The 12,996-nt window shown below is 44.7% G+C and overlaps 1 protein-coding gene across 1 annotated transcript; it reads left to right on the forward strand.

Annotated features, from left to right (window-relative positions):
- The first annotated feature begins 216 nt into the window (after positions 1–216).
- On the forward strand, positions 217–4,400 carry LOC123949143 (thioredoxin interacting protein). The gene is made up of 8 exons (XM_046016492.1): positions 217–749; positions 1,230–1,302; positions 1,424–1,571; positions 1,765–1,867; positions 2,010–2,266; positions 2,361–2,517; positions 2,626–2,777; positions 2,923–4,400. The coding sequence occupies exons 1-8, from the start codon at positions 500–502 to the stop codon at positions 2,956–2,958; spliced, it is 1,176 nt and encodes a 391-aa protein (XP_045872448.1). The 5' UTR covers positions 217–499; the 3' UTR covers positions 2,959–4,400.
- The last annotated feature ends 8,596 nt before the right edge of the window (positions 4,401–12,996 follow it).

The raw sequence follows: 12,996 nt of genomic DNA on the forward strand, positions 1-12,996 counted from the left end.
CCTCCTCCCTGCGACACGGTGGTGCACAACAACCATTTTCCGCGCCAGGAGCACACCGTGTCCACGCGCCGCTGCGACCTCGCTGATTGGTTGGGCTCCTGGTAAACAAGGACCGGGCAGCCAATGGGTGGGCTGTGCACGAGGGCAGCACGAGCCTCCGGACCAGCGCTCGCGTGGCCCTGCTCGCCGGCGCTACTATATAAGCAGTTTCCGGCTCCCACTTTTAACTAGCCTTTCCTCTTCTCTGACCTAGACGGGTGGACTTCCCCGCCAAGATCCAGAGGGATCCTCCAGCTGTGTGGAGGATAGAAAGGAAAGCTGATTTTTTTTTCTCCCTGGAGCTCCCTTGGCATAACCTACAACTTACGTTTTTCTGACATCTTTTTGAAAGCTTAGTGGAGAGTTGAGTGAAATAATTTATTCTAGAGGGGTTTGTGGATTTGGAAATTTGGGGTTTTTTCCTTCCCGTTTATACTTGTTAAGGCAACCCAGCCCAATCATGGTGATGTTCAAGAAGATCAAATCTTTTGAGGTGGTCTTTAACGACCCTGAAAAGGTGTACGGCAGTGGGGAGAAAGTGGCTGGCCGGGTGATAGTGGAGGTGTGCGAACTCACTCGAGTTAAAGCTGTCAGGATCCTGGCATGCGGAGTCGCCAAAGTCCTGTGGATGCAGGGATCCCAGCAGTGCAAGCAGACTTCTGAGTACCTGCGCTATGAAGACACCCTTCTCCTGGAAGACCAGCCAACAGGTGAGTGGCCGGCTGAAAGCACATTCCAGAGGGCAGTGAAACGAATGATTGGAGCTTATGCTAAATATTCCAAGTTGCTCAGGTTGAGCAGCTTGAATTTAGTGTTGTTTCCTTTTTTAGTTTTAACTTGCAGACTCTGTCCTTAAAAGGGGTGGTTTGTAGAATTTCTTAGTGTTGTGTTCTGATGATCCTGAAGGATGTTGCCTTAAGCTGTTAAAAGGTTTCCTAAAAAGAAGTTAATTCTTGTTTTCTGTTTGAAGGGATGGTAGCTTCTCTGTCCTGGTTGAGCCTTTCATCATTGCAGGGCTTTGTAACTTTTTGCCCAACACAATGCATCAGAATCTTTCCTTTTAAGAATATAAGGGGTGAAAATGGTGGAGCTACAATAGGCTTGCATGCTGCCCAAGAATTCCTTATCACACAGATGCATTTTAAGTGTAACAGGAAACGTGATGGGCTACTCTTTTTTCTTACTCTTAGGTGAGAATGAGATGGTGATCATGAGACCTGGAAACAAATATGAGTACAAGTTCGGCTTTGAGCTTCCTCAGGGGTAGGTCTCTGCTAAATACATCCTTGGACTTTTTTAATGCCTAAAAATTGTCCCCACCTTTGAGCATTTACTGTTGGTGGAGAGGACTTTTGGATTAATTGCTTCTTTTTTTTTGACACAGGCCTTTGGGAACATCCTTCAAAGGAAAATATGGGTGTGTAAACTACTGGGTGAAGGCTTTTCTTGATCGCCCCAGCCAGCCAACTCAAGAGACAAAGAAAATCTTTGAAGTGATGGATTTAGTAGATGTCAATACTCCTGATCTAATGGTGAGATTCATTTAAAAATTCTCTTCTTTTGGGCTTCAGGGATGATAAGTCAAGAGTCTTGGGCATCAGATTGAAACACCTCAGGGGTGGGAGAGGAAGTTGCCTATTCCCAGTAAGGAGTGGAAAGGAAAAAAGAAGTGGAGAAGGATCTCTAGAAATTCTCAAAACGCCATTTTACCCCTCTTGAATATAGGCCCCTGTGTCTGCTAAAAAGGAGAAGAAAGTTTCCTGCATGTTCATTCCAGATGGACAAGTGTCTGTCTCTGCCCGAATTGACAGAAAAGGATTCTGTGAAGGTAAAAACCTTAAATTTAAAATGGTAGACTGATGAAACTGAAACTGTGCTTTTGGGAATGAGGGCAGGGGATAGGGAATGGAATAAAAGCCATTAATTGTACTAAGCATCAGCTAATAAGTTTTCATCTTTCTCATTATTAGGTGATGAGATTTCTATCCATGCTGACTTCGAGAATACATCTTCCCGAATCGTGGTTCCCAAAGCTGCCATAGTAGCCCGCCACACTTACCTTGCCAATGGCCAAACCAAGGTGCTGACGCAGAAGTTGTCATCAGTCAGAGGCAATCATATCATCTCAGGAACCTGTGCATCATGGCGTGGCAAGAGTCTTCGGGTGCAGAAGATCAGGCCTTCTATCCTGGGCTGCAACATCCTTCGAGTTGAATACTCCTTACTGGTGAGTGAGTGGAATCAGAGAAATTGTTCATCTTTCAAAATAGCAGTGGTTTCTCCTGACCTCTAGTCTAATGAATTACCATTTTCCTTTCTAGATCTATGTTAGTGTCCCTGGCTCCAAGAAGGTCATCCTTGATCTGCCCCTGGTAATTGGTAGCAGGTCAGGTCTGAGCAGCCGGACATCCAGCATGGCCAGTCGGACCAGCTCTGAAATGAGTTGGGTAGATCTCAACATCCCTGATACTCCAGAAGGTGAGCCAGACCTAATGTCTTTTCTTCTTCTTTGGCCTGCTTGGGTTTGTGAAATTGTGATGGTCAGGTATTTCATGGGCAGACTTCTTATGCCTATGTTTTTTCTAGCTCCTCCTTGCTATATGGATATCATTCCTGAAGATCACCGACTGGAGAGCCCCACCACTCCTCTGCTAGAAGACACAGATGGTTCCCAAGACAGCCCTATTTTTATGTATGCTCCCGAGTTCAAGTTCATGCCACCACCTACTTATACTGAGGTGAGAATTGTCATTTTACCACTGCATTTGTCCTAAGCCTTCTATAGGAAGTTGAGTGGGAGAGATTGCTAAACTGGGTGGTTCTTTTCGTTCTTACCCAAACTAAAATGGTCGTTTCTTTCTCTTCTTGCCCTGCCTCCCCCAGGTGGATCCCTGCATCCTCAACAACAATGTGCAGTGAACATGTGGAAGAAAAGAAGCCGCTGTACTTAACTTGTTTCTTTCACCTCTCTTCCTGGACTCTTAATTTTTCAGAGACTCAACAGTCTCTACAGTGGGGTATGGGTCCACCCCAGCCTCTGATTCCACAATGTAGGAGGTGATCAGCAGGCAATCTCCTGGGCCTTAAATGGTGCGCACACTTCCTCAGGCAGTGAGATGTTGTGATAAGGGAGTGTTTGCTGGATGGGTTTAAAAACACACTAGAAAAACTCAGGCCCATCCCATTTTCTCAGATCTTAAAAACTGAGGCATTTTAGTAGTTTTTGAAGAAGGGGCAGAAATGGCCTCCTGACATGGTCTTCCCCAGGTTTTTTGGAGTGGATTATGTATCTTGAACTTTTGTGCTATGTGGAGCAGAGCCAATTTAGCAAACGAGGAAAACAAAAAGGAAAATATCATGGCCAAAAATTTGGGACAAGAAGGTTCTTAATATCGGTGTTGCCCTTTGTTTTTACACTTTTAGAGAGAAAAAAGCATAAACCTTCCAGAGCTGATTTGGTTTGAACTTAGGAGAGAACTTCCCATGTGAATTAAAGAGAAAAAGCTCTAAGGTTGTCTTTGCTTAGAATGTACTTCAGCCTTGCTTAAAGCAGTTGTAACTATGCCCCACCAAAGGTCTTAAAAGCCATTTTTAGAGCCTATTGCACTGTGTTCTCCTGTTGCCAAATGTTTTCACGCAGGAGAATGTGTTTTTCTTATATGACTCCTTGGAATGGATTCTGAGGTGATAATTCTTAGCACTTTAGTTCCTGTCAAATTTTGGGTGTTTCTTTTTTTTGTTCCCCCTGATCTCAAATGTAAGCTAAAACTGTTCTACTATGTTTCTAGGGATAAGCACAGTGACAAAAAATATATATATCGTGTTATTCCTCACTTTTGAGACTTTGTCCCAGTGTACAGAATTCCGTCATTCTGACACTCTAATAATTCTGTGAGAAGGGTTGCTGCTATCAGCCTTGGCCACTGTGACTTCTCCACACTTGAGAAGGAACTTTAGATCAAGATGCCCCTGATACTGTGATCAGAGCTTCCAGACATTGCCATGAGAAACAAGAGGGCAGGTCTTCACCAAAACCCCCAGGGCTCCCTTTCTGCCCAGTGTTAGGAAGCAGGGATATCAACAGTCCTCTCTCACTGCAGCCCCTGGCACTTGGTCAGTCACCCTTAGCCTTAGCACTTTGTTCACTGTCCTGTGTCAGAGCACTGAGCTCCATCCTTTTCTGAGAAAGTATGTGGGCTGAAAGTGGTTTCATTTTTTTTTTGTTTTTTTAATTGTTTATCTTTTTGTATGATAAAAAACTATATTTTGTACTTAACCAGATATATTTTCACCCCAGGTGGGGGGTATTCTTTGTAAAAAAAAACAAAAAAATAAAAATAAAAGTTTTTTTATGGCAAAAATGGTTTTCTTGTCTGTGAGATGGTGTTGAAGCTATTCCAAAGTATGCCTGAGGAAGCTTTGCCCGTTCTTCACTGTTCCTGGTTTTGGATACCTCGCGGGGAAAACACTACCTATGTGACAGGACCCTAAAGATTAGTCAGAGTGGGGGTTGGGGTGAAAAGGGAAGGAATTTGAGCTACATTTAGTTTTAATTCCAATTAACTAAAGAACTATGGTATGGGATATTCTGGTGGTATAGACTAGTTTTCCACAACTGTAGATACTCATGAGGTAATGCCTTCAATTTTGGAGTGCATGAGTCTTTTTAAAAGATGAGCTCTTTGGGCACCTGAGTGGTTCAGTCAAGAGAGCATATGACTCTTGATCTCAGGGTTGTGTGCGTGAGCCCCATCTTGGGTATAGAGGTTACTTAAAAATAAGATCTTTTGAAAATAAAATGAGCACTTGAGATACATGGAACTAAGATTGGAGAGAGGGTTTTAAAGGAAAGATTATGATTCCCTGGTTTATAATTTGGTTTCATCCTGGGGTTTCTTCTCAACTAAACCTGGTTTATATACAGTAAGACATAAGATGATAATTATTTAGGACTGAAGGATTTAGATGTGTGAGTATTCGTTGAAGGCAGCTACAATCTCTTCTGTTCCTACTGCAGTTCATATCAAAGAAACACATTATTGTAATTCAGTAAATGTTTGCTGAATATTTAACCCCACCCTCATCCCTTAGGATAGGCTTCTGCAGTTCCTATTTCTTCTTTATAGAGTGAGAACAATAAATGGATAAGGGGGACAAGTCCCCCTCTAATTGAAATGATCTTTATTATTCTGAAAGGGGTGATGAGGATGAGCAACCCTGAGACTTAGAAGGTTAATGCACTTTCTGGTTTCTGGCTTATTTAAAATTTTGCAGACAGAGCTAATCCAGGCCTTTAACTGGGGATTTGGGGGTTAGCTTTCCTGTGGGCTTCCACGTGGTAATTCCGAATCTCAGACTCCTGGAAGTTTATAAAGTCAATGTGAATTGAGAAAGATTGAAAAGATTCTTTCCCACTTCAGTCTTTGTTCATCTGTCTTTCAATCTTAGGAGCTCTCCTCTCTTGGATCTTAGTTTTTCCTTCCCAAGGTGTCTGGCTCTAGCTTCCTGCTGTTCTGATGACTCTCTCCTTGAAGATTACCTCTGCTGCCTCCTTTCTTACCTGTTGGAAGAGAGTTTAGTGGCTCCTCCTCTCTTCGCTGAATTTGGCCAGGAAACTAGGTCAAAGTTGATGGAAAGTTTTTTGTGCAGCTTGTTTTCCAGGGACTGGAGGGGTGGAGCAAGGACAAGAGCAGGCCAGAGGGCAAGAGGGAGAGACGGGAGAGAAAGCCTGCCTGTTGGAGTAAACGGCTGGCTAATGGGACAAGATAGGAGAATAGGATAGCAGGGAGAGGGTAGATAACTTAAACCTAAGTTCTGCTAGAGATCTGCTTGTTTAGCAGCCACAGCATATGCATCTCCTCTTGTTACCAAAATGCCTCAAATTCAGCATTGTCCAATAGAACTTTCTGTGATGATAGAAATGTTTGCTATGTTCACCAAATCAGTAGCCATTAGCCACTGGCAATTGAGCTCTGAAATGTGGTGTGACTGATGAACTGAATTTTTATTTTTGTTTAATTAATTTAAATTTAAAAAAGTTTAATTAGCTCTGTGTGTGACTAGTATTAAATAACAATACTGAACAGTGTAGCAAAATGTGAGAAGGAAGGAAGCTATTCACTCAGAGGAAACTCACCCTTCCCCCAGACCACCAAAGGCTCCACTCAAACTTCCTTTTGCCTTTTACATACAACTCCTACCTTACCTCAGGACATTTTCTGTATATAAGCTCCTTTAAGTGCACTTCCTTGGGTACTGGCCTACCTGTTTCTCCACTTAACTGGGTAGATTTTGGGTCAACCTTTCCCATGCTCTTCTCACATGCTTTTTAATTTTTAAAGAGCCCAAACCTACATGTACAGCCATTAGAGGAGATCTAGTTCTTAGTATCATTTATTCATTAGGCCCAATCTGGTATACAAAGATCTGAGAGAAGAGAGCAAGAAAACAATCTAAAGGGAGAAAAGAACTAGAAAAAGTAAAATTAACAAAAAAAGTGCAAGTACTTCCACAACCAGGGTCCTTGGATACCTCTGAGCAGACTGAAAACACAAGGGTGTGATTTGGGTCAAGCCTCTGAGAGGGAAAGCATGGAAAGATCTGTTGATCACCTGGTCAACAAAAACAATCACACACGAATTAAAAGGTACGGAGTGGGATGAAGGAATGTCCTTTGCCCAGTTCTCTCAACAGACTATAGACCACCCTCCCTAGCATTTTCCTTGGACTATCTACGTGTAGGTGATGGAATACGTAAGGGAGACAATGAAAATATTTTACTGACCCTCCAACGGCTGGAACCTCTGTCCCAAGCACCCTGACCTCAACGGTTCTGGACTAGAAGAGCAGACCTTTTTGTCCCATTCTCTATTCTTACCCTCTCGCTTCCATTTCCTAAGTTGAAAACCACCCTACTGAGGGGCTGCAGACCCAGGGCTGTAGGTCCTGGCCCAACAGGTGAGTCTACAGCCTAGAAAAAGTTTAGAGATTAGCCCTCCTATACCATTTAAGGAGAAATACAGTGTGGAGTCAAATTATCTGAACCCCAAACCTAATTCCACCATTTAACAAGCCGTTCAAGCTTGGGCAACTTGTTTAAGATTTCTGGAGCTACCATTTGATATCTGTGAAATGGGGGACAACAAAAATACCTACCTTAGAAGACTGTTGACGGGGTTTTAAAAATAAATGTGAAGTGTTAGAACAATGGCAAACAAGCGCTTGTTATCTAAAATAAAGAGGAGGCATATCCTCCACCACCCTGATTAGTTCAGTTCCAGGCATGTCTCCAAAATGGTCCCTCCTTTATGACCTAGCAGAAGTAAGGCCATTCTCTTTTTGCTCCTCTTGATTCCCTTCCTATGTTAAGGGAACAAAACAGTCTGAAAAGAGGTCCATGTATGGCCACGGACTCAGCCTAGACTTAATCGTGGTAGGGGAGAGTTGGGACTCCCATCTTCGGACCAGGACAGGCCCTCTGAACACTGCCAGCATTGTACCGTATAGCTCAGGAAGTCCTAGAGTTTTCTCTCTCATAATCCCAGAGTGCCTCACAGACCTCTGGATTAATCCTGTCACTTTCTGGAAATTATTTGAGCTTTCTTAACTTTTCAGTATACAACTTCAGGAGAAAGCTTCCCACCATTTAAAGTCATAAACTGGGGAACAGAGAGTGCTGGGCAAACAATGTGACACGATGAAGAACTCTCAGACTCCTTATTTGAATGTAATGCCTCTCATTCGATTTTCTTTCCTGAGGTGGACTACACTGAGTGGCACAAACCCAGTGCAGGTGAGCCCTCTGTTGAGGCCCAGTTTAGCCTATTTTATCTATTTTTGTCCTGCCTTGACCTTTCCCTTGGCTTGACCCTGCTGTATTCTTTTCTGGGTCTGTTGTTCCTTAAGGAGAAAAGAATGAACCAGCTCTGAAGGCTGGGATTTTTCTGACTCCCAGTTGATTGGTCATCTCCAAGCAACGAGAGTGATGGGAGGAGGAGGAGGCAGAAAGAGCATGGGTCCTGGATTGTGGCTCTCCTGTGCCTTGAGTCCTGGGATGTCACGCAAGGTCCATTCTCATTCTTTCTTGGTGTGATGGAGCTGCTAATTAGCTCTCTAAGCCAATCAAAGGGTTGGTAAACGGGTTCTTAGAAATGTCCTGGCAGGGCTGGGTGCCCAGCTTCGATATTTTTAACTTTCCGGGCAGATGGAGAGAGGAAGGATTTCAGTTGTTGGGAGGGGAGGTGGAGGTCAGGGGCATGAGAATTATGTTTCCCTTATACGGTTCTGTAGCTAAAGACCCTCCTTCTCCACTTCACCTATCTAAATTCTGACTTCCTCCTTCATCTACCCAGATTCAGAGTGAATCCTGCTTTTGTCTCCTGTTCTCCCATTTCACTCCATTTCTAGTTTTTCATGCCTGTCTTACCTTGCCACTCTAAGGAGACCTTGCTTTCTGTTCAAGACCCCAAGATGTTTTTAGCTCCATATCTCTGTAGATCAAGGAAAGGGTGGTAGGACTGTGGCCAAAGCCTGCTTTGCTTTTCTTGGAGAAAGAAGCCCATCAGTGGTACCCAGAGGCTTCTCTTCAGTCCTAGCTCTTCAAGCTATCCTGGAGGAGAGCTCCAAATTTACTTGCAATCTCACGCACCTCACTGCCCTCAACTTTTGGGAATAGAATTTGAGATCTTGAAAGCTCAGATGAGTCTCATACAACTTTGGAAAGTTGAAGAAATATTAGCTGAGATCAGGGCCTGCAAACCAGGGGGCCATTGGTGGAATGAGCTTGCAGACGTTTAGAAACCAGTACAGTTTCTTCCTAAAAATGTGAATGGGTGGTAAAGATTTAAAAATCAGATTTCACCAAAAGCTACTTTTCTGGCTCCTCTTAAAAAGCAATTATATTTGGTAACAAGCAGCCCACATTCCTTCATGGCGTCCACCCGCAAGAGCTAAAGGGACCAGGCAGGCTCTCATTGACTAGCTTCTACCACTACTTGTTACATCACACTCCCCAGCTTCACCCCTGTATGCCTGCCTGACTCCTGTCTGGTGTTTAGGTTTGTCTTAAGTTGTTTCCTCTAAGGAGAGCTTCTCAAATATTTCCTCTGAAGGACCCCTAAGATTAGGGAGAATGAACCATTTTCCCTTGGGGCTTCTGGAACATTCCAAAGTCACCTGTCAGAAGCCAAAAATGCTGTTGAAGTACCTATTTTATGTTTAAAAAGGACAAATTTCGATTTATACCAACAGTACATTTGTGTGGTGTAGCATAAAAATAATTTTATCTTCCTCCACCAGATCCTAAAATTTAAATTGAAACACTGGAAGATATAATGTCTGCAACTCCAAATATTCCTCACTACATCACCCATAAATAACCCAAGTTAGGCACCAGAGCGCTAAAGACACAAGGCAAAGAGAGACATGGAAAAAAAGACACGGAGAGAGCGTCAACAAGAGGAAAAGAATATGAAAGACAATAAGAATGAGTGAGTGATAAGCTCTTTCTGGCCCTAAGTCACACCTCCTGACCTGGCCTAGGCCAACTCCTGGGAAATTTGTAGACATCCCTGATATCTCTGGACAGGTGTTGGAATGATGGCTCAGGGTGAAAAGCAAGTCTCAAAACAGGAGCCAGGCCAAGTAAGGGAGAGGTGAGGGGCTAAGAGCAGCCAAGTATGGTCAGACGGGAAAGATTGTCTAGGGCCCAGAAGAGAGACTTGGAGACAGGAAGCAGAGGGCTGAGAAAAGGGCTGGTCAGCATTTGCCCTCTCTCCCACCAAGCCCATCTTTGTTTCACTTCCTCTTACTTCCCCTGCCTCAGTAAAATGAAGTGAAAGAGTTGCCTTGACCTCCTTATATGAGGGAATCTTCTTTCCAGAATGGCTACATCTTCCGCCATACAAGAGCAGGAGGATGAGTACCAGGGTTCCTTTCCCTGTCCAAATGAGATTTCATCTCTTCTCTCCCCAAGATAGGAAATACCCCAGATCTGTGTTCCTGACTTGGGTGAGTTTATTACCCCCACCCTCTTTGGTAAAGCAAAGACAGGTATAAATAATCTCCCTCCTATTCCAGTACTTTCAGTTCTGCCCTGAATGTAACAAAGAATGTCAAAGACAGGATTTGGATATTTACCATTGACCATTGTGTACCAAGAGAAATGGAATCACAGGATGGGGAAGATTCAGGGAGAGGCAGGGGTCCAAGTTTTGGGAAGCCCATCTCACAGCTGAGGATCCAGGGAGGAGGAGGGGTTTAAGAATGGAGAACAGTCTCAGACCCAAAGGTCGTGGCAACATAGCCTCTCCCTGTGTTGGTCAGGTCCAGGTCTGAGGAATCCTTGGACCCTAAAAAGGTCTTAAAAGTCTTGGGCCTTAGCCTCTCAGGTCCTGCAGTTAGGGCTGGATCACTCTCTTCCCACTGTGTCCCATGGGTGCCCCGGGGGGAACTTCCCTTCCCTTTAGGATACAAAACAGCAAATTAAGTTGTTGGAGATAAAGCAAAGGCCTTTCTGAGGTGATACTAGAACTTCTTATTTTCAGCTTTCTGGTCCCAAATGACCTCGAGGAGATAGTGAGGCTCAGTAGGGGAAAGGTCAACGGAGAAGGGGTCATCGCTGGTCTGGCCAGGTTAGCTAACTGAGCTATTCTTGTCTAGCTCACTTCTCTTCCCTGTCCTCTGGCCAGACATAATATGTGTGGGGAAATGAAGAAGCCCTGCCCCACCAGCCCCTTCCTCAGTCAGAAATTTCTCCACACTGCTTGATGTGAGTCCTGACCTGCAGATTGTGACCTTGACCTCTGATGCAGGCGTTGTCATCTCCCTCAATAGTTGATAGAATTGCTGATCCTCCTGCTCCCTACCAGGGCTGAGGCAGTTTCTTGGAAAGGACTGGCTGCATGCCTGAGGTATCTTTAACTTGCCCAGGCTGAAAATAGGTGGGGAAATCCAGGGGATGGAATGAGTGCAGAAAAAGCTGGACACGTCCTAACCTTTGTTCTCAAAACCATTTAGACTCTTGCAGGTGCATCAACGTCAGCCTGAAGTGTTCTTAGTGGATCTCTAATCCAAATTCTGTCTCATTTGAGGCTTGCAGCCTTGTCATGATTTTTCCAAGGGCACAAGGCTGTGGGGTGGTGAAATTCCATAATCCATAACTCCATAAACATCAGACCATAACTAGTCCTTTGCCCAGTGGAGACGGCAGCCCTTCCTTTTGGCTTAGATCTTAACCAGCCCACGCCTACAGGCCACCCTTCCTTCCTTTCAAAGTTTACGCAGCAATAAAAATGAATTGAAAATAATTGCCTTTTCCTCACTAAGCTATGGGCGCCCTATCCACCTGATCGCTGACCTTCCAATTTTCTTGGGTCTCCAATCTTCTTTTTTTTTTTAATTTTTTAAGATTTTATTTATTTATTTGACAGAGAGATAGATCACAAATAGGCAGAGTAGCAGGTAGAGAGAAGGAGAAGCAGGCTCCTTACTGAGCAGAGAGCCCGATGTGGGGCTCAATCCCAGGACCCTGGGACCATGACCTGAGCTGAAGGCAGAGGTTTAACCCTCTGAGCCACCCAGGCGCCCCTGGGTCTCCAATCTTCTAAGTAACATGTTGCATCCAGGTTTTCCATTCAGCTGTCCCTCAAACCACTGGAGTCCCTGTGAAGTTTGCAGACCCCACTCTCAAGCTTCCTGCCCAACGTGGGAGGGCACTAGGAGCTACTAGAATGGAACAGAAAAGCAGGGAAGGGTAGGATTCTTGCCAGAGAACCCACCCTGCCTGAGGCCAGCATGGACCTGGCTGTGGGTATGGGAGCAATCTGTTCAACATAAGCAGGCAGGTAGCAGAGGGCTGAGCAAGCACATTGTGGGTCCTCTCTAAATGTCTGCAGACGGATCCTCAATCTTTAACCTCTCAGCTGGTCCTCCAGAGAAATAAACAGTCGTGACTGGTTACTAGACCTTAGGCTTCAGCCTCAGCCTGCCTGATGGAACCTATGGAAAGTAGGGGAGAGGTCAATGGAAACAGTCTAACTCTGCCTGGAACAGTTCTGGAATCTGGGGAAGCTGCTAGATCTCGTGTCTCTGGCTTTGTTCAGCAAGGTCACCTGCCAGGAGTGGCAGGACGCCAGATAGGAAAGAATCCAAGAATGGTCTGATCTTTTTGACGCTTTGTTTTTGAGGCAGTGCAACCGAACCCAAGTGATCACTCTAACCTTTGCCCTCCTTTCCGCCATTTCATGGGAAAAGATGTAGGTATGTAATGGTTGGGGGGAGGAATGTGTCCCGGTCCTCCTCTACTCAGTTTCGTCTAGAGTCTTTGCTCCTACTCTTTTAAGGTCCTAGGCTGGCATTGGGTGGGATCTGTGGGGGATGGCTATGCCCCCAACATAGACACAGATACAGTTGATCAGGTTAGGACTGGTATATGTGAGAGAGGGGGACAGGAGGCAAAAGGAGATTTTTCAGTGTCTTTCACATTTGTTTCTTGCTGATTTCTCCACAGCCACAATTACAGGCTTAAGAGTGACCAGGGGAAACCCCAGTGACAGGTCCCACGGCGCCTCCCCCACCATTCCACTCACCTAACACCTTGGAGAGCTAGAAAAGGAAACATACTAATCACCACAAATTGCTCAATAACTCTGGAATGTTCTCTTTCAATTCCTGCTTCTTTCTCTGTTCTCTTGGCTGCCTCTACCTTAATACCGATTACTACAGACAAACCAGGCTTTCAAGGTGCTTTCCCTCAATGGAGTCACAGCCTCTATTCATTTTTTACAATGGGGTCAGAAGTATCTAACAGGAGATTGCCAGTCTCTATCCCTGAAGATGGCTGGAGAATTTCTTGAAGGTTCTCTTCCATCCCCTCTTTATAACTTTCAAATGTTTAGTAGGGTCGCGATGACAGCATGCCAGCTATCTGTGTCTGCCTCCTTATTCAGTCCCTATTCT

The sequence above is a fragment of the Meles meles genome, chromosome 1 (genome assembly GCF_922984935.1).
Source record: "Meles meles chromosome 1, mMelMel3.1 paternal haplotype, whole genome shotgun sequence".
Lineage (NCBI taxonomy): Eukaryota > Metazoa > Chordata > Mammalia > Carnivora > Mustelidae > Meles > Meles meles.

Excerpts from the sequence above, each read along its gene's own strand:
- LOC123949143 (XM_046016492.1), top strand. The coding sequence starts at position 500 with ATGGTGATGTTCAAGAAGATCAAATCTTTTGAGGTGGTCTTTAACGAC. Across the intron at positions 2,267-2,360 it reads GAGTTGAATACTCCTTACTG|ATCTATGTTAGTGTCCCTGG; the intron begins GTGAGTGAGTGG and ends TTTCCTTTCTAG. Across the intron at positions 2,778-2,922 it reads CACCACCTACTTATACTGAG|GTGGATCCCTGCATCCTCAA; the intron begins GTGAGAATTGTC and ends TGCCTCCCCCAG.